Consider the following 18809-nt stretch of genomic DNA (forward strand, 5'->3'; position numbering starts at 1 on the left):
TATTATACCTCAACCTACCAATTGTAACCCCAATTTATTTTTTTCTCTTTATTAATTATAACGGAACGCTAAAAAAAAGACAGGGAGCTTATAATTTTGGATATCACCATTGAGAATTTAATATTTCTTTCTTTATAGGGATTGTTTAAAACATATTCTTAACTGGGTACTAGGAAAACTATCCGGGGAAAATTGCCCGTGGAAGATTGGCATGGAATAAAATTGTCAGTTAGGTAAATTACCCGGTAGTAAATTGCCCGTAGTTTGTTCTTAATTCATAATGAATAATAACAGATTATAAAATCGCTTAATATTATATATGAAAAATATATGTAAACATATTTGTTTTGGGGCAAACTACGGCCCGCCAACACTTGCAGAAACTTCTACTTATCTAGGTTAATAGAAATACAAGGTTAGACAATCATGTAATCGGGCTAACTAGAATTTTCAATTTGATGTATTGTACTGATTGCAGGGCAAGACAGGTGGATTTTGACAAAACACGCAAACACTTATAGTCTATGACATCACTATTGCTAGAATTTTCAATTTAATATATCGTACCGACTGCTGTGAAAGAAAAACAGATTTTGACAAAACACGCAACCAATCATCTACTATTACGTCAATATTAAAAGCGTGGTGGAAGTCAAACTTCAGTCGTATACGCATAATGGACTATGGTGTATAACCTTGTATTTGTATTAGCCTTGCTACTCATGCTTTACTTTTAATTAAACAGGTTACATGACAAAATATTACGATTATATACGAGGCTACGAACAACTATCGGCGTAAGAATATCTCTATAAAAATATTAAACAAGGATGCTACACCAACACAGTTTTCAAACTTGCGCTCCTATTTTTCCAAGCCAGCCAAAATAGTGAGGAGCAAAGCATTTCTCCCTTCCACTCGGATCTTAAAAGTAAAAGAAAATATTATAAATAAAATTCAAGTATTCGAAATGGCCGATACTATTTCTTCGATATCAAAACTAAATTTAAAACTGGACAAAGTTCGTTTACCCGATGGGTTTTATGAGCGCTTTGACTCCATTGATCAGGCATTGATATTTAATAATTTAAAATTTTCGGATTCACATGGATTTTTCATCAGATTTTGTGCCAAAGTTAATTTAGACTAATCTATTAGATTGTGGCTAGTATTTATGTCTGTTAAAATGTACATGTATTAATAATCATGTATATTTCAATTTTTCAGGAACAAGGAACTTTCATTTCAACTACTGAAAACTGTTTGATCATAAAATAAAAATACGGGAGCCTACCATTACTTCCACTTTCCCCCAAATAGCTTTTTATTGCTATTTGAGACGCACAGTTTAATGTTTGGTACATCGACAGGATTTTTGTTAAAAAATAAAAGATGTATATTTTTACTCTTTTAAAATAATGAATGCTGATAAGAAGCACAAGATTGAAGACGAAAGTCGTGTTTTCAACAAGGAAAGGACTGTTAAATGCTATTTTACGAAATTTGGGAATAAAGTAGTTTGCTTGTTGTGCATTGAGTACGTGGTTGTTTCCAAGGAGTACAATATAACAAGACACGACCAAACCAAGCACGCAAACTTTGAACAAAATTTTACCAGTGAAGAAAGAAAACAGAGATGCCAAGAGCTAGTGAACAAACTGAATAAACGACAGACTGTTTTCACCAAACAGTCGACCATACAAGATGTGGCAACTGAAACCAGTTTTTTGTTTTCTTACAAACTTGACTTGAGGAAGAAGTTTAAGTCAGATTCACTGCCTGACTTTTACAAGTAATTGTCTGACGATTTATTTCCAAACTTTGCTGCTACGTTTTTGGCACTGTTTGGATCCACATACATTTGCGAACAAGCATTTTCTTGTTTAAAGATAAACAAGTCGAAGAACAGGTCTTTGCTGACAGACACTTCCTTGCATGATGTTATGAGGATATCTAACAGCAAACTTGCTCCCAATTTGCAGAAGATAGTGAAAAACTGTGAACAATTGCACAAGTCTTGTTAACTTTTGTGATGGATATATATTTTTTTTAATCTTTTAAATTTAATAAATTGGAAGTGTAACAAAGGCGAAGTCAATAAATATCAGAGAATAATTATAATTCAAATAAAAAACAAGTTATACATTTTTTAATGATACTTCAAATATATATCTATGTAGATAAGATTGGGAAATTAGTTTCGACATTTATCGAGCTGGAGAAGATTTAGGAGAGTTTAATGCTGAGTCCGAGAGTATATTGGATTTTTTTACCTTAATAAATTGAGTCATATCTGTGGAAAGAAAATCAAAATATTAAACACTTATTTGAAACGACTAGAAGTGTTAATTATTTACATTTCATTCGATTAACCCATCCAGATTCTAATGTTAAATTAGCCTTGAGTGAAACTCCATCAATAGGAACAGACCTTGGGTAGTCGTCACTTACAAATTTGTTTATTTTTATTAAATTAAACTTAGAATGAAGCAATATTTCATCGATCCAATCTATAACAGTAGGATTATCTCTTTCAAGCGTAGAATTTATGAGGCTATCATGATCTTTGATAACTGTAATATAAAAACATAGTTAAGGATATTCAATAAAATTGAATCATGAGTAAATTTACGTAATAAGTTCTCCTGGCACTCATGAATTAAATCCTTAAGAAGCTTTTCAATCAAGTGTAGATGTGCAGTTAATTCTTGAAATTTACTCTCGACACACCAATATATTTTACATTCGAGTTCGCGTTGTATGCTTGGGAACTTTTGGTATAGTAAGGTGTCACGAATAGTTGTTCTATAATGGAACTATGTATTAAACGAATATTAAAAATCATGGAAGGATTTAGTTCTTACTTTCTACAAATAGTTAGTTGCCGGGAATTATCATCAATCTCATCAATTAATCCCTGTATCTTAGGATTTAATTCTTCCCAGGACTCTAAAAGTTCATGTACTATATAGAAAGTGGAAATGTTTAGATCGTAACAATCCATATCCGTTAAATATCCCTTAAAATGGGTCTTGTTTTCCCCTGAGGAGTAATATTTTGTAACTCAGCGAGACCTTGAAGGACAAGTTTAATAGAGGCCTTTATTTTGGTCGACTCTTTAGTAAGAGCAACTCCTTCTTTCTCTAAACAAGCAACTTTTTTATCGATGTATTTAATCGCCTCCTCTAAAGAGAGCTCTAAATAAAACCCAAGTCCTATTTCAATAAATATTTTTGTAGGATCATCAACTGAAGCATTGCAATAGAAGTTGCAACCAATATCTACCTTGGTTTTCAAGGGTTGACCAGGCTTCAACTCTGCTGACTGAATAGCAATAATAGAGTTTTTAAGTGAGAAAAACTGAGAGGTTTCCGAATAAATTTTATCTCGTTTTTCAAGAACGTACTTTAAGTCAGGTTTGAGTTGGTCATTGACAAAGGCTTCGTATCTAAGAACTTTATCTGCAGTTTGACCATCCAATAGAGGATCATTCATTTCATACAATATTCTGAAACATGATATAAAAGATATAATTGTGATTGAGTGATACATATTTACATATCATTATTATAAGTATTATTATTAAAGAATGAATAAGCATTTATGAATACATCAGAAACAAAGAAAAATATTATTCATTATATTTCCTCTTTTTGTTCTTTTTTTGCGAACTCTTCACATTCTGCTTGAATTTTTCCAAGTCAACAAAATCATCTTCCTGGACATGTTTCTTTTTTGGTTCCTTTTCTTCTGGAGCAATGTAAGCCTTTGAGCGCTTTTCTTGCCTTTTTAATGTAGCTTCTGTCTGTTTCTCCCTTTGTTCTTGTAGTTTCTTCAATTTTTTCTCGCCTTCTTTCAAGAAGTATTCACCAGTGGCAAGTTCTTTATCTATTTTGCTCTCTGGCATAGGAGGTGGGAACGGAGTATATTCCTTCTTCTTTTTCTTTTTGAGGGGTTGCTTCCGTTTGCTAATATTCTGGTTTTCAAATTTAGGGAGAAACCTCTCCCAATTTTCATTCTTTAACTTTTCATCCTTCATGAGCTCACGCTTAATCATCAAGGCCTTAATGTTATAAATTGGATGAATGTTATTCATCGTATCAATAACTATACGACGAACTTGTTTAAGGCCCTGATAAGGGCCAACAGCAGACACTGTATTCCCTTGAACAAGTATGTAACATTGCGTTAAGAGTTCGATAGATTTAAGAGTGGATCCGTTAGGACCGATGAGTCTTTGTCTTCTCTTTACAAATCGATCCCGTTTTACGATTATATTCCCTATTTTGATAATATCAGAGCCGAATTCATCGTTTAAGACCTTGAGTGCATGTTCGTATGGAACGCTACGAGCCAGTAATTTGAGCATGTCTCGAGCTTTGATAATGATAAAGGGGTCCCAGGTCTTTCTCGTGGTTTTCACAACCATGGAACCCTCGATAAGGTCCAATTCACCCTTCAAATTATATTCTCCAAGAGTTTTTAGAATGAGAGGCCAAGAGTCTTTCAAATATTTTTCTCTATACTTGGGAAATAATGTAGCAAATTTGGACTCTTCAGACATTCCTTTGGGATTATGCTCAGGTTTGAATTCCGGGACCTCCATAGCCCAAGCGTTGTCCACAATACCATCTTGGGAGACATTATTCTCTTCAACTTGATTGTCTTCGGCATCCGACATCGTATTGATTACCACTTTTGTAGAAAATGAAACAACACGTGAGATCGCCAGTCAGTTTCTCCCTATACTAGCAGGATCATGGTTTATTGTTTTAAGGTTCTGTTAATAAATGATAAATATATACAAATGACGTCGTACAAATAAAAAATGATGTCATCTGTGTGTATGATTTAGAGGAGACTGAGACGAAAGTGTTAGTATTATTATTATACCACTTTTTTATTGGTTAAAGTTAATTAAATCGAGTGTGTCATGAAATACTAATTTTTGATCTTCAAAAGATGGCATATAATCATTATTAGAGGGGCAAATTATTATAACTGGCTTCCATAGTTTCGTCATGATGTTTTGCGTCAATGGAGTATCTTTTATGCAAAAAATGAAAAGAATTTATTCAGCAGTATTGTAATTATTTGACAATAATGTCGATTAGATTAGATGGAGTGGGTTGTTACATTTTTTAAGACATTCTCTTATTATACAAATAAAAAACAGCTTGAATTTATTAGACACAAATATATGGATTATATTGGATTTATCATGGTATTTCCATGTAATTTAGCTTATAAATTCCTTGCAAAGAAGAAAATTTATCGTACGAAACAGAGTGAACAGTTCTAATCATCTTCAGCTGAGAGTTACATCTTGTTTTATTGTCAGATTGAAGCCACTTTTCATCTTTCAACAAATCAGTAGCAGTTATATATTTTCCGAAGCAACACAATAATAAATGTACGTTCTGAGTCAAAGACTCATTATTATGAACAAGTACATATTACACATAGAAATTTTTTTATCTCTATGAATTTGATATTAAAATAGAGGAAAATATTTAATGTATTAAAATATTTTATACAAAATTAGTAAAACATTTTTCAAAATTTTATGTCAAAAGTACATAGAAGTATTGAAGTATTCATAAGTACAACTTTTTATGCTAAGTATCAGTATTTGAATTTCATAAATACTTAAGTATAAGCACTAAATTATAGGACTTAAGGACAACGCACAAGAACCCATCTTTCCTCTCAAGTCAGAATTTTAAACTTTAATATTTATAATTATTAAAGTAGAAGAAGAAATATACAAGTGTGGCCGTCCTCCCTACGGATGACGTACATATTAACCATATTTAATCAAAACAAACATATAATGACGTCATGTTGTATAGATTTGTAGGATGGGATTATTTTGTTTATAGATGACGCACGTGTGTATGTGGTGGATCAGGTGTTTACGTACACATCAATGCGTCTCCAAGTTGTTCCATGGTATTCTGAATCCGAATGGATATCAGTTCGAAATCAGATACTCTCTTCTTCCAAAACGAATTGGGAGGAGGCAAAAGCGAGAATCTATTGCTGGAAAGCGAGGGTTGAAAGGCTACCCGCAGGTAATGCCTGCTTCTGTTTCTCCATTATTCTTTACACTATTGGTTATTATTACATATTTAATATATACACGCCGTTACTTCTTAAATTCCAGGGGTTGAAACAACACTATGTTTGCTCCAAGCAAAACTATCTCCGGCTTCTCCGGAAATGGATCCATCTATACGACTGACACTCTCTGCAGCAGTCATAAGATTTCTTAATCATTTGTCCCATATCGGCAAACACCGCTACAACTGTGATACTTTTGATGAAGCTGTCATCAAACTTGGAATTCCGAATTGGCTTATTGGCCTTAGGTACCGTATATATTGAAGACATTATCATACATAAAACATAAAAGCAAGCAATATTGAGCAAAAATCAAGAAAATTAAAAATTTAGAGTACATTCTTGTGTTTCAGAAATACTTCAATAATGCCCTAGAGATAACCAATAATGTCAGCTAGTTAAGGGTCTTGGTTTGATTTATGAGACTAAATGTGTTTCCCATATAACATTTTAAATAAAATACATATCTAGAATGAATTAAAGAATGTGTTTGTGAAATGTATGATCAATTTGAGGTCCTCTGAAGGGTTAATCAGAATAGTTCATTTATATAAAAGGAAGATAACTTACTGGAGAATACTAATAAAATTAATTCTAATTTTTAATTCGATAAATAAGCCTTGCTTGCTTAACTGCGTTAACAGACGTCAAATATTATTTTTTAATTTAGACGCCATGTTGTTTTTATAGGCACGAAGCTACTCATGGATCAATGACAAATATGGATTTACTTTGTTCCGGACTCGACTTCTGCTGGAACTGGATTTGTATTAATTACTGGTCTTCAGATCCAGATGTAATAGATTCGGACTTAAATGAGGAAGAAGACAATAATGAAATGCAAGTTGAAGGAGATTCAGAGGAAGAGGATGAAAGTGATGAGCGTTTGTCCCCTGCTTTAGAATGCTATTTTTATCTCAGTATCTATAAAATTTGGAAAACTAAAAGAGTTGATGCACTCAAAGATCAACCTGAATTGTTTGATCATCTTCAAAGCCTCTGGAATAAAGCTACTACTACTCTGCAAGAAGGGCGGTCATCGAAGAAACGGCGAAAAAAGGAAATTTTTCAAAATTTGTTTATCAAAGAAGCTATCAATGTGATGAGGATCGTTATTTTTGATGCCGCTGGAAAGGATATCAATAAATTTATAGATATCCTGTTGTCAGAGCATTTACTTTTTCCTCAGTTAGATATTTTAAGATCTCTGCTCAAAGAAAATCAACTAGACAAGTCCATTGTTCTTTATCAAGACTTACCTCCTTCCTTAATTGAAATTTGGAATGAAGCAATCAAATTTATTAGTGATAACAAAATGTTGTCGGATCTGTTTATGTGCCTTGTCAAAAATCTTGATGGTGTTACGGATGTGCCTCGATACATTCGAGCAATGAGCTGTGGGTGGATACTTGAAATCGCTCGGAGTATTGTTCCATCTGAAAATGGGCATGAGTCTTTGAAGTTGCCCTTCCCTGAGTATTTCAATGATTTTGTCTCTCATTGTGTCTTGTTCCCAAATGAATTTTCACAATATTATATCGAAACCGTGTTTCAACTTCGTAATCCTAGATGGACTCCAGAAAAAGAAGTTCAAGTGCTTAAAATGATAGAGGCTTACCACAATACTTCAGTGGAATTAGAAGACGATTATGTACCTAAATTTACCGTTGCAGAATTCGATGACTCTAAGTGGAAGCCTGCAGAAGAAATTAATTGGAGCGAATATCCCTTGGGACATATGTTCGGTAGAGAATTTGAATTCCATGTGCCTTTAGATGTTAGAAAAAAGTTAGCCCTGAATGTTGAGGATTTCCCCCCTTCGACTATCTTTGAATTCGGAAAAGTAAATTGGGTCAATAATTCTATTGAATATGTTTCGTTAGAGTCCACTAATCATGTTCGCAGTGATACTCCTTCTAGTTTATGATTCCATGAAAATGTGTAATTTTATAGATATAATAAAATGCAGTTTATTGTTCAAAATATTGTCTTCATTAAAATCATTGTCGTCTTGGCTCAACTTTCTTATGATGTGTGTGTGTGGATATGTAAATACTCCCGCCGCCTCTATATTACATATTTATACAATTTGTGACCCATTAAACATTTTCTTTTTTTGTTATTGGGAAGAACTTCAATCTTGTTTTAAATATAAATTTAAATTTTCGTCTTGTTATTTTATTTCTCTTTTTTTAGTACAGAAATTTCTCAATTTGCAGCCCTCTTAAATATTTGTTGAGGGGAAGGCCTTTCTGTGAGGCCGTCACTCATTAAATTTAACAAAATTCTACAAATACCTCCTAGTTACCATTTTGAAAAATTAAATGACTCACTTTTTATTCGGTTATCTTACGATATTCGATTTTTTTCGGACAATTATTTATCGTCTCTATTCTTAATTAAATTAATTCGTATGAAAATCAAATTGTAGGTCTGGAGCATAGGTTTAAAAGGTCAAATAATATTGTTTTGAGATAGTGTCGATTAAAGTTACCAAATCATTTTGTAACGTAGATTTTACTAAAGTTATTGACTTATTAAACTTTTAGCCTATGCTACCAAAATAATAGCATTGAACAGGGGCGTTCGCAGGATTATTATTATTTTTTTTTTTTTTTTTGGGGGGGTGAGGGTCTTAATTTCTCTGAAGTGACAAATCCCATTTTATTTTTAGAGCTAAAATTTTTGTACAAACATTGAATCTTAAACAATGCCTCCAACCCATGCCCTCCTAATGCCCTTATTGTTTAATGTAAGATGTATATCTCTCTTAAATTCAATTTTGTATAAGAGACAAATTACTTTTCATTATATTTTTAGAGTTAACATTTTTGGGCCGAGCCTGAGTTTTAACAAATGCATCCAGCCCACTCCTTGTGGATGTCCCTGTTATATAAATAATGTAAGCTTTAATTCTCTTAAATTCAATGATAACTATATTACATCTAAAAATCTGATCCTCCACAAATGAATTTGTGGCGGGAATATGCGTTTAATTTTCATTTTTTTAAGTTATGATTTTGAAAAAATGATTAATATCCAATGTTGTAACTAGCATTTAATCTGATAATAAGTATGATCACTATACTTATTTCACGTTCATATTGTGGACAATCGTGTTGAGAGAGGAATAACCTTGTACAGGAAATAGGTTTCAAGAAATTTTGAATTTAAAATTAAGCAACAACAGGTATAAACTTAATATAAAGTACTATTCATCATAAAACAATCTTCATTTCCTTGTGGTCACTTTTGCGTATACATATTATGTACGTACAGGAAATTCTATTTTAAGATCTTTCGACTACGGTGTATAAGGGAAAACAGTTAATACACTATATATATTAGGTAAAATGACCTCCAACCCCATTTCATCGATGTAAAATATGATTTATGTGTTTACTTATTCGTAGGCAGGATCAAGAAAATGTTTATAGATATACACATCAGTTACTTTCCTTCAAGTATATAGATCTCTTCCTGAATATCTAATTGATCTTCTTAATTTTGGGGATGGACACCGGAAAACATAATTGCTTAATAATTTACTATGTATGTGCCTATGCTCAGTTCATAGGTAAACATACTCATAATTACAACTATACATATTTTGTTTTTCCACTTGGTCAAGCTTTATTATAGGCAGCTAATTTGGACCTACTCCTATTATATTTTAGAAAACAAATAAACAACGAATATATTGTATATTATGTAGGTATGAAGCTTATATAATACCCTGTGAAGTCATGGTCAAAATTTAATTGGATTCTACCTATCGGTGAATGTCCATCCTTGAACTTAATGACATCATTTCATATTTTGCAAGGTTTTATAGCATAAAAAAATGTTGTTTTTTTGGGCCAGTTCGTTTTTATATATCTATATTGTACAACACATACATACATACTATTATATAGCTGTGTATCAAATGTTCGTATCTATGGATTATTATATGTGTCTTATAAATATTTGTATCCGTGATGGCAACACATTGTATATTCGCATGCGTATTGAAAGAAATACATGCATTCACATCTGCAGTTTGGAAATACAGATATCTTTTTTTTTTGTTCAGTCTCACTTTAAATTCAATTGAAGTGAGAAGAGGATTAACTTTTTCACCCACTCCATCCCTCATTTTATGTTTTTGAAAAATGGATGTGGCTTTCCTTTAGTTAACTTCTAAAAGCCCTCAACTAAATTAAAAATCAAATGTAGTCTTGACCTCTATGTGTGTAAGTTCCATGATAGCTTTATATTAATCACTGATCTAAAAAACATCAGAAGTAGTGGCATGCAACGGCTGCGGCGTCCGAATATATATATATTTTTTTTTTTGGGGGATGACTAAGATTTTTTTATCGAAAGAAAATATGTAAACATTCTTTCGAAAAGACTAAATTTTATTTTTTTTCTTAAAAATGACAAATTAAAGGTATTTTTTCAGACAAGACGATAATTTTAAATGACTTTAAAAAGGCAATAGACTTGTAAATTTATAAAGTGGGGTGCTAAAAATTACACATAGCCTTTCCTAGATCAAATAGAAAGATAAATACTTCAACTTTTGTGAACAGGAGAAAAGAAGCAGAAACATTGACAGGTGACAAACAAAACACACTTTATATTTTGGTGTTAGTGAGTTAACAACTTGTCAAATGTTTATCTACTTGTTAAATTAGCATTATGAGTTATTGGTGACGAGATATCTCGTCAGCAATGTACAGGGTGGAACGATACAATTATCGCCTTAAAGAAAACAACGGTAAAGCTTCAGCTTAAAACTTTTATTGAAAAAACTAATACGGGTAGCTTGATAATGTAATAGAGCGGACAGCTATTTAATGTAGCAGCCTTTAGCCTCAATCACAATTTCGATACAGCTTTGGAAGCGGAAGCATGCCTTTTCCATAAGCCCAGGCTGGAGCTCGGCGGATGGCAGCGATCAGGCTGACTTCGGTATTGTGGGAGGCCATGTTGGTGCTGTTATCGACGTATGACCAAACAAAGTGGGACAGTGGGTTTAGGTGAGGGAAAGAGGAGGCCAGTGAGAGAAGGTTACAAAGTTGTCACTCCTTCTGAAGCCAAGTCTGGCTCATCCGATGCAGTGAGCTGTACCCTCAAGCGTTGAACCGTCCAGATTGCATTTTGAGGGTGCTGGAAATGGTCCTGTTGTAATAAATTGGATCTGCAGAGAGCATTAGTTGTACAACGACGCATCTCTGATCTCGTTCGCTGAACATTGTGTCTCTTTTAAACATAATAGAAGGCTTCTATCCATTTTGGGATTTGTACACACACGATCAATTAGTAAATGGTCTACTACGCAAAAAGAAAATTGGTATCCATCAAACGGATATAAAATTATGTCGTATTTTCTAAGGCGACAATTTGATCGTTCCGCCCTGTATAAAATGAACTATTTTTACATTAGTACATATAATTTAATGATGCTGTTCCATAAACCCTGTTAAAGATTCATTACATAGTTTAATAAGATTTGTGTAAATTTATTGTTAGTTTAATTTGCATATCTTCATTTTTTGTGACGTATTTATAATTATTTCATATATCTAACTGTGTACTGCAAAAAAATCCAAAATGCTTAAAGATATGTATTTTTAATTTTTCCATTATGACGAAAGAAAATTCTGGTAAAAAAATTTATATTATTTATTTTCCCTCTAGCACCCCCCTTGTAGACACCGGTGATATTTTTTTATTTGTGTCGTAGTAAGACTAAATTTATCTATTAGTCACAATCTCATTTAATTTTGTTCTTATAATATACGTATTTATAAATATACATACGATTCAGGCCTCAGGGTCATCAGGAAGAAGTAGGATTTTTATTTCAATATTTTTTGTAGATGGAAATCTATGAGTTCGTTTTTCTGGGATTCACTCAACTCTGATACTACATGTATTATAATAAAATAGCGAAAACATTATTTGGATCTATTGTGGATTTTTTTATTGATAAAATTCCCATAATTTGATAGTTAGTTCATAGGTTATGCCTCATATTCCAAAGGATATGTATAGACTTTAAAAAAAAATAGTATTTATCTATTAATGAATCAAAAAGTCATTTCCAAATTATTTAAAGGGCTTGTTCTGTTCTTGAGCAGCTACATATGTATGTGTTATTTAAAACTCTATGGGATGTCATGTTGCATATTAAACTTAATTTAAATTTGATTAAAACAAGTACGTATTTTTATTTATATGTCTATGAGTAAAACAAGTATAGAATAAGGAAGATGTTGGGACGATTTAGAATACTACATCTTAGCTATTAATTATTATATTCTTGTTTCAAAAAGATAAGTCGTCACTTCAGCTTACTCCATTGGATCCGGAAATGTACATATGTGTAAATAGGTGGGGGGGGATTTAGTGACAATTTTGCCAGAATGTTTTTTTTTTTTTATAAACAAAATTTTACGAATTACTTTATTTTAAGAGGAGACAAATATCTAATTTGTTATATTTAAGAGTTACAGTTACAATTGCTTTTGTTTTTTTTTAAATAAAATTTTATATTTTTTATTGCAATAACTATAAAAAATCTGCAAATGGCCCTATAGTTCTAGTATCACTGACTCACTATTCGGGCACTAAAAGAAATGGCGGAGTGGCACGATTTTCACGGGGGACCCCATGTCTAAACTTAGCTCCTCTACTCTACAGATTTACAAAAATATATTCAAATCTTCTTTCGATTGTGCGCCCTATGACATTTTGATTATAAATTTCCTGAGAAAAAAAAATCGATTCTTTTTTCTTCATAATTTAGTGCCCTCCAACTTTTGGCGTCTTATATAATATTCATTGCTGGGGCCTCCTTCCATTTCGCCACTGACTAAGTGTTCATTTCCACGAAAATGATGTCTGTGTCCCACACACCCTTAAAATAAAAGCATACTCAACATGTTATTATAATAAAACTGCACAATTTTGACATCTTATATTCTTGGCTTAATATTCATTTAATCGATAATGGTTATTATTCAAAATTTTAATAAATTATCATTACTATTTTGAAAATTGCTCCTAAAATATTTAGAAATTTTCAAATAAGTAAAGTATGTTAAACTTAGTGTTTTCTAAAAGATAACAAACTTAAAACTTTTGAATAAGTATGTTAATTTTTGACAAAGATGGCAAGTTCCCTCTTTGTAGTCAATGCCGGTTTAATGGGGGGATTTGTCCAGGGGTATGTACTTTAAAATAAAATATAGAAACTCCGTACAACATTATTTTCTTTAAAAAACCAAGATTTTAAGTTATTTTCTTTAAAAAAAAAACGAAATTAAATCCAAATTTAAAAAAAAGAAAGGGTAGGTAAAATTGATATTGCGCGTAATTCTGACATTCCTCCTACCAGAAGTTTCGACTCGAATCATATAGCTTGAATTCAAACCTGTTAATTTGATGATTTTTGGCTCGACATTGACACCAGTAACTTGACATGGAATTCGCCCTTTGATTTCAGATTACTTGTAAGAAAAGTTATTGTTATTCAAATCAAGAAATATCTGTTATCAACAATGAAGGAAACTAATTTTTAGGTACTTTAATTATTAAGAATTTCAAAGTTTGTACTTCAGACAATTTTCATTAAGTAAAACTTTTTCAAAATACTGTAAACTATTTACTTTACTCAAATATTAAGCCGAAATTTCCTAAATTGGTAAAACTATATAAATATGTATTGTTTATATAGAAAAGTTATTCCCAGTTAAATCTGCCTTATATAAATACGACAAAGGAATTTTAAATGGTAGTTCGGCATAGTAAGGGAATGAACGTCAGCTATGGAAAAAGGGTAGAAACAAAGATACCGTAATAACTTGAGATCCAAGTGCCACAGCATACAAATTTTTATAGAAGTACGAACTTGTTCAGAATTGGCAAAAAAACGCAGGAGCCACTTCAAGCTTAATTTTTTGGGATAGATTACTTTGCCTTACAAACTCTAGTCAAGAAACATATGTAACTTATATGTAAGGGTGTTACTGTATATTATTTTATCTCTGGGTATTATGGGTTATTTCAACGTCAGTTAAAGAAAAGAAGCTGATTTGTTAACTTGTTATTATACCATCAGAGTTACCGATTATTAGTATAAGAAAAACAAAACAAAAATTTACGCCATATTATAAGCCACAATTATTCGCACATCTTTTCGCCTCTATGTATTTCTTTCTCTATGAGCAGGGCTTATGCAAAAAAGGTTATCCATATTTTTTACACAGCATTCTGACAAAAATTGGTAGGCAATGTAAAAAATTTGAGAAGCATAAATCCATATTATTTAGAATAAGTATTATTTAACGTTTGCAGATGTACAGCGCTAGTATCGCATCAAAACTCAATAGAATTGCAAACGATACTTAAAACATTATCAAAGATTAAAAATTCAAAGCAAAGTTTATATATAAAAATGATGCCACCGAGTAATTTGAATTTTTTGACAGAGATTTGACTTCCTCTTGTGGTTTAAAATTTGAGATTATGTTAGGTTTTGATTGGATAGAGGGCGTCTGAGTAACTATTCTTGTACATCAAGCTGTCCCTATGCCCAAACACATGATGTTAGAAATAAAACCTTTATCATTGGGAATTAGGAATGTGATTTGTGAATCCTTATATTGAATTGAGACTTGAATTTTTTCCACTTGTGAATTGACTAGGATTAGATTATAAGTGCCTTTGTCACACTTCTGCACCCTAGCATAATTCTGCATTCAAATCAGTGAACGAAAATTATAAGATATAGTCATTCAATATATTTTTATCGTAGTGAGTAAATAGTTATGATAGAAATGCTATCGATATTTTACCTATAATGATAAAATTTAAAAGCAAATAAAAGTAGACATATTACTTAAACCACCTCATACTAATGATATAGATTGACCGTTCAATAATAATACATCTAAATATTATGTTATACAATAATATATTCGTCTTTGTTTAAACTAAGGTTTAGATCTGGATTATTAATTAAAAATATAAAATAGTTATAAAATATTATTTGTATATATATCCTATATATAATAATAATATTTTACATTATTTATGAATTATTTATATATATATATACAGTGGGCTTTTTTGTATGTAGACGAAAGCAGTTCTTGAATCATATTAAATCGAGTTTGAGGACAGTAAGGAATCTATTAGCTCAATTCCAAGTAGTAAAGTCACAAATATTTTCACTTAAAATCCGATTTGATTCTAAAGTCCCATTTTAATGAGACTTAAATCTGTCTCGTTCCTGAGTAGTGATTCTACTAAAGAATTTACAGCTCAGATTTTATAGGCTATGGTTAATAGTAAAGCTCCCTCATATAAAAAGATAAAATCCTATATACATATATCACTTAACACAATGTTACATCACTGACATAAAACTGTATAATACATTTTGTCTTCTGTTATTGAGGTTTCTACTTCTTTTTCCCTTATAGGGATTGTTAAACGTACGGCACGACATGTTTGCAGATGCACGGTGCTAGTATTACGGAAAAACTCAATAGGATTTTAAACGATAGTTATGACTGAAAAGATTATCAAATATGAAAAATTCAATGCAATGTTTATATCAGAAACAAATGATACCATGGGGTAATTTAATTTTTTGGACAGAAATTCGACTTCTTCTTACTATTTAAAATCGTGAGATCATCTTAGTTTTTGATTGGATAGAAGGTGCACTAGTGACTATTCTTGTACATCATAATATTCTGAAAGAGACTATTTAACACCAGATACGACTTGTATACAGATACACACCGCTAGTATTGCGGCGAAACTCCATAGGATTTTAAACGATAATTTTATGTAAAAAAAATTATGAAGTGTGAAAATTTCAAGCTTAAATTTTATATCAAAAGAAAATGATGCAATGGAGTAATTCGAATTTTGACAGAAATTCCAAATTCCTCTTAGTTTTAACAATTTAAATACTCAAGTGAAGCCCTGTAAGTTCTGAAGAGTTTAAATCTACATCCAACAGGATGGAGTGCCAGCTCATACTGTCAATGTGGTTTAAGCCTGGTGTGAAAAAAAAATTTCAGGACTTCTGCTCAAAGTAAATTTGGCCTTCTTCTTCTCCTGATATCAACCCCCTTGACTTTGAAATGCAGATGGTCCTTGTTCCCAAGCTGAACAAGGCTCATCTGATGTCAAAGTATGGAGGAATATTCCAAATGACAAGGTACAAGCCATCTATGAGGCAGTACCACATCGTTTGAAGACTGCCATTCGGTCTAAGGGCGGCCATATCGGATGAAAATTTTATGCAGAAATATTTATACCCATGGGCACGTGTTATGTAATTCTATTTATGTATGGTCATGTTTTGTTAGTAAAATAAATAACTTTCTATGTGATACTAAATAGTAGTCGCCCAGTATATATCAAGGCCATACAGGTTGGAATTACTGCGATTTCGATCCTCAATTCTATTTTGAGTCCAACAAGGCCTAATACTTATAACTCCCAAGCGAACCCTCATTATTACACTCCGTCTTTCATCCGCACATACAATGTAAATACTTTAAACTTAGAGGTTTCCTTCTCAATAATTAAATAATAATGGTAACAGGCGTAGAAAATAAAAAATTATGTTCATGTTGCAACTCCAAAAAGTTGTTCTCGCTTTCTATCACATATTTTATACACCTCTAACCATTGGTCAACCCAGTATTTGCACGTGCCAAATTATAATCATAATTTGAAATAAGAGAATAATAATTGTCAATTTAGTTTTTAAAATGCTTACAATAAGTTTTATATTTTTTGTGTACATACTATCAATAACAAATTTCATTGACTTTAGACTTGAAAAACTCATTAACTTAGCTCGTATGCACACTGTTCATTGTTTTATGTTAATTTTTTTAAATAATTAAATAAGTTTGAAAATGAATAAAGAGTTATGTACTTTTTATACCTTTATTTAGGGTATGTCAAAGATACGTTGACAAAGATCATACCGCAACATTTAAAAAGAAGCGCACACTACTTCTTGTGCCTACCATTCAAAGTAAGCATCAATTATTATTCTTGTCGTGGTTTTTTTAAAGGGAGATTATAAAAAGGTAAGTCTCCGTCTCATAGGGGATTCATTTCAATAGAAGATTTTAAAAATGAAACTGTTGATTTTAGTTGTATGTTTGGGAGTTATATCTTCTTTCATACCCAGTGAAGCCAAAAGACGTGGAGTTAACTGTGGGATTGCCTGCTATAAGTAAGAATGAGTAAAATGCGGATAAATTCATGTTTACAACTAAGAGACTAAAATTGTGTTAGTCCTTTCCTTTGAACTCTCGTGTTCCATGTGTGCAGTGTTTTATTATTTGAAATCGAATGTATTTATTATTTATCTTAGGCTAGAGAAATGCTTAAGACAAATATCAGGAGGAGGAGCCCGTCCAGGACAATTGGGGACCACGGGTCAACTAGTACTTAAAACCTGTGATGCTGGAGAATGTGATTGTGAGGCCGAAAAAGCAAAAAAAGAAGCCAAAAGAAACAAAAAAAAATCCTCCACGACTACCACAACTCCTAGCCCAAAAGTGAATAAAACTTCAGGCAAAAGCAGGAATCGATTCAGAAGTAGTTCCTCATTTTCGCCAAAACGCAATAACAGCAAACAAGTTGAAGATAAGGACGATACCACAACCACTACTCCTAGTAGTACCACCACACAAAAAAGCTTTAGATCCAGATTTAGAAGGTTTAATCCAAAGCGAGTCACATAAATATCTTTTATAATTAATTAATTATTATTAGTATTGATTTTGTGTTTTTATGGAATATGGTACCATCTTTGTAATCTTATTGATTATTTGTATAATTTAAACATAATTTCGTGAATAAAGCCAAAGAAAGTACACACTAATGATATGACCCAAAGTGTTTGATTGATACATCAGGATACTATGAGCTATTAGAACTTGACAACTGAACAGGAAACACGGCGTTACCTCACTATCATAAAATGTACATGCACGGTATTTGTTGTGACTTATTGATCTTTATGCTTCTTTTCCTCAGATTATTAGTGCTTTGAATATTGATTGATTGATATCAAATTAACTCTTGTTAAGCTATGAACAATAATTATTGAATACTACTTCCATTTTTGGGAAGAATTGGCTGATTACCAACTGATTTTGTTCCTTCTTTTCTATTCATTTTTGGAAAAAAAGGTTGGGAGATACAATAAAGATAACAATGTTGAGGGGATTAATTTTTTACGCTAATAACACTGGAATACCTCAAACAAGATACATACTTATAAAAGGCGTCGCTCGATCTCTTCTTAGTGCCGATTTTAGTAAGAAAGCATTGGGGTCTTGTGTTTTAACGTATACAATAAGGGATTATACATTATTCTGACCAAAGGGCTCCGTATTTTGTCTTTGCTTCAGGCCTTGTATATGGTAAAACCAACCCTGTTCCTCTTCATAACTAAGATTCAACAAAGCAAATTAAGTAGGGTGACACAACTGTCCTCTTTTGCCTGGACATGTCCTCTTTTTTACACCCTCCCTGGGCTCCCGTTTACTTTTTAATAAATTCATAAAATGTCCGCTTTATGAGTTTTATGAAGATCTTAAATATATTTTTAATATTATCCAAAATATATTTTCAAAAAAAAATAATGA

At 31.9% G+C, this 18809-nt stretch overlaps 3 protein-coding genes across 4 annotated transcripts; 2 read left to right on the plus strand and 1 right to left on the minus strand.

Moving 5' to 3' along the window:
* Positions 1–2102: 2102 nt before the first annotated feature.
* dbe (KRR1 small subunit processome component homolog dbe) lies at positions 2103–5866 on the minus strand. Of its 2 annotated transcripts, none has more exons than XM_040711953.2 (4): positions 2865–5866; positions 2633–2805; positions 2358–2573; positions 2103–2293 (listed from the first exon to the last, which is right to left on the minus strand). In XM_040711953.2, the coding sequence occupies exon 1, from the start codon at positions 4679–4681 to the stop codon at positions 3632–3634; it is 1050 nt and encodes a 349-aa protein (XP_040567887.1). In that variant the 5' UTR covers positions 4682–5866; the 3' UTR covers positions 2103–2293; positions 2358–2573; positions 2633–2805; positions 2865–3631. The 2 variants fall into 2 exon arrangements, with proteins under 2 accessions (XP_040567887.1, XP_040567889.1); XM_040711955.2 differs by having other exon boundaries at positions 2633–2816.
* A 63-nt stretch (positions 5867–5929) lies between these two features.
* LOC121117936 (uncharacterized) lies at positions 5930–8289 on the plus strand. The gene is made up of 3 exons (XM_040712466.2): positions 5930–6074; positions 6167–6371; positions 6814–8289. Exons 1-3 carry the CDS (start codon positions 5930–5932, stop codon positions 8048–8050), a joined length of 1587 nt encoding a protein of 528 aa, XP_040568400.1. The 3' UTR covers positions 8051–8289.
* Positions 8290–17226: 8937 nt separating this feature from the next.
* On the plus strand, positions 17227–18040 carry LOC121118565 (uncharacterized). Its single transcript, XM_040713145.2, has 2 exons — positions 17227–17386; positions 17528–18040. Exons 1-2 carry the CDS (start codon positions 17286–17288, stop codon positions 17898–17900), a joined length of 474 nt encoding a protein of 157 aa, XP_040569079.1. The 5' UTR covers positions 17227–17285; the 3' UTR covers positions 17901–18040.
* Positions 18041–18809: the final 769 nt, after the last annotated feature.

This window comes from Lepeophtheirus salmonis, chromosome 5 (assembly GCF_016086655.4).
Source record: "Lepeophtheirus salmonis chromosome 5, UVic_Lsal_1.4, whole genome shotgun sequence".
NCBI classification, from domain to species: Eukaryota; Metazoa; Arthropoda; class Copepoda; order Siphonostomatoida; family Caligidae; genus Lepeophtheirus; species Lepeophtheirus salmonis.

Bases quoted from the DNA above. Each gene is read 5' to 3' on its own strand.
- dbe (XM_040711953.2), bottom strand. From the start codon at position 4,681: ATGTCGGATGCCGAAGACAATCAAGTTGAAGAGAATAATGTCTCCCAA.
- LOC121117936 (XM_040712466.2), top strand. From the start codon at position 5,930: ATGCGTCTCCAAGTTGTTCCATGGTATTCTGAATCCGAATGGATATCA. The intron at 6,075-6,166 runs GTAATGCCTGCT...CTTAAATTCCAG, and splicing joins GGTTGAAAGGCTACCCGCAG to GGGTTGAAACAACACTATGT. The intron at 6,372-6,813 runs GTACCGTATATA...TTGTTTTTATAG, and splicing joins AATTGGCTTATTGGCCTTAG to GCACGAAGCTACTCATGGAT.
- LOC121118565 (XM_040713145.2), top strand. From the start codon at position 17,286: ATGAAACTGTTGATTTTAGTTGTATGTTTGGGAGTTATATCTTCTTTC. The intron at 17,387-17,527 runs GTAAGAATGAGT...TATTTATCTTAG, and splicing joins TGTGGGATTGCCTGCTATAA to GCTAGAGAAATGCTTAAGAC.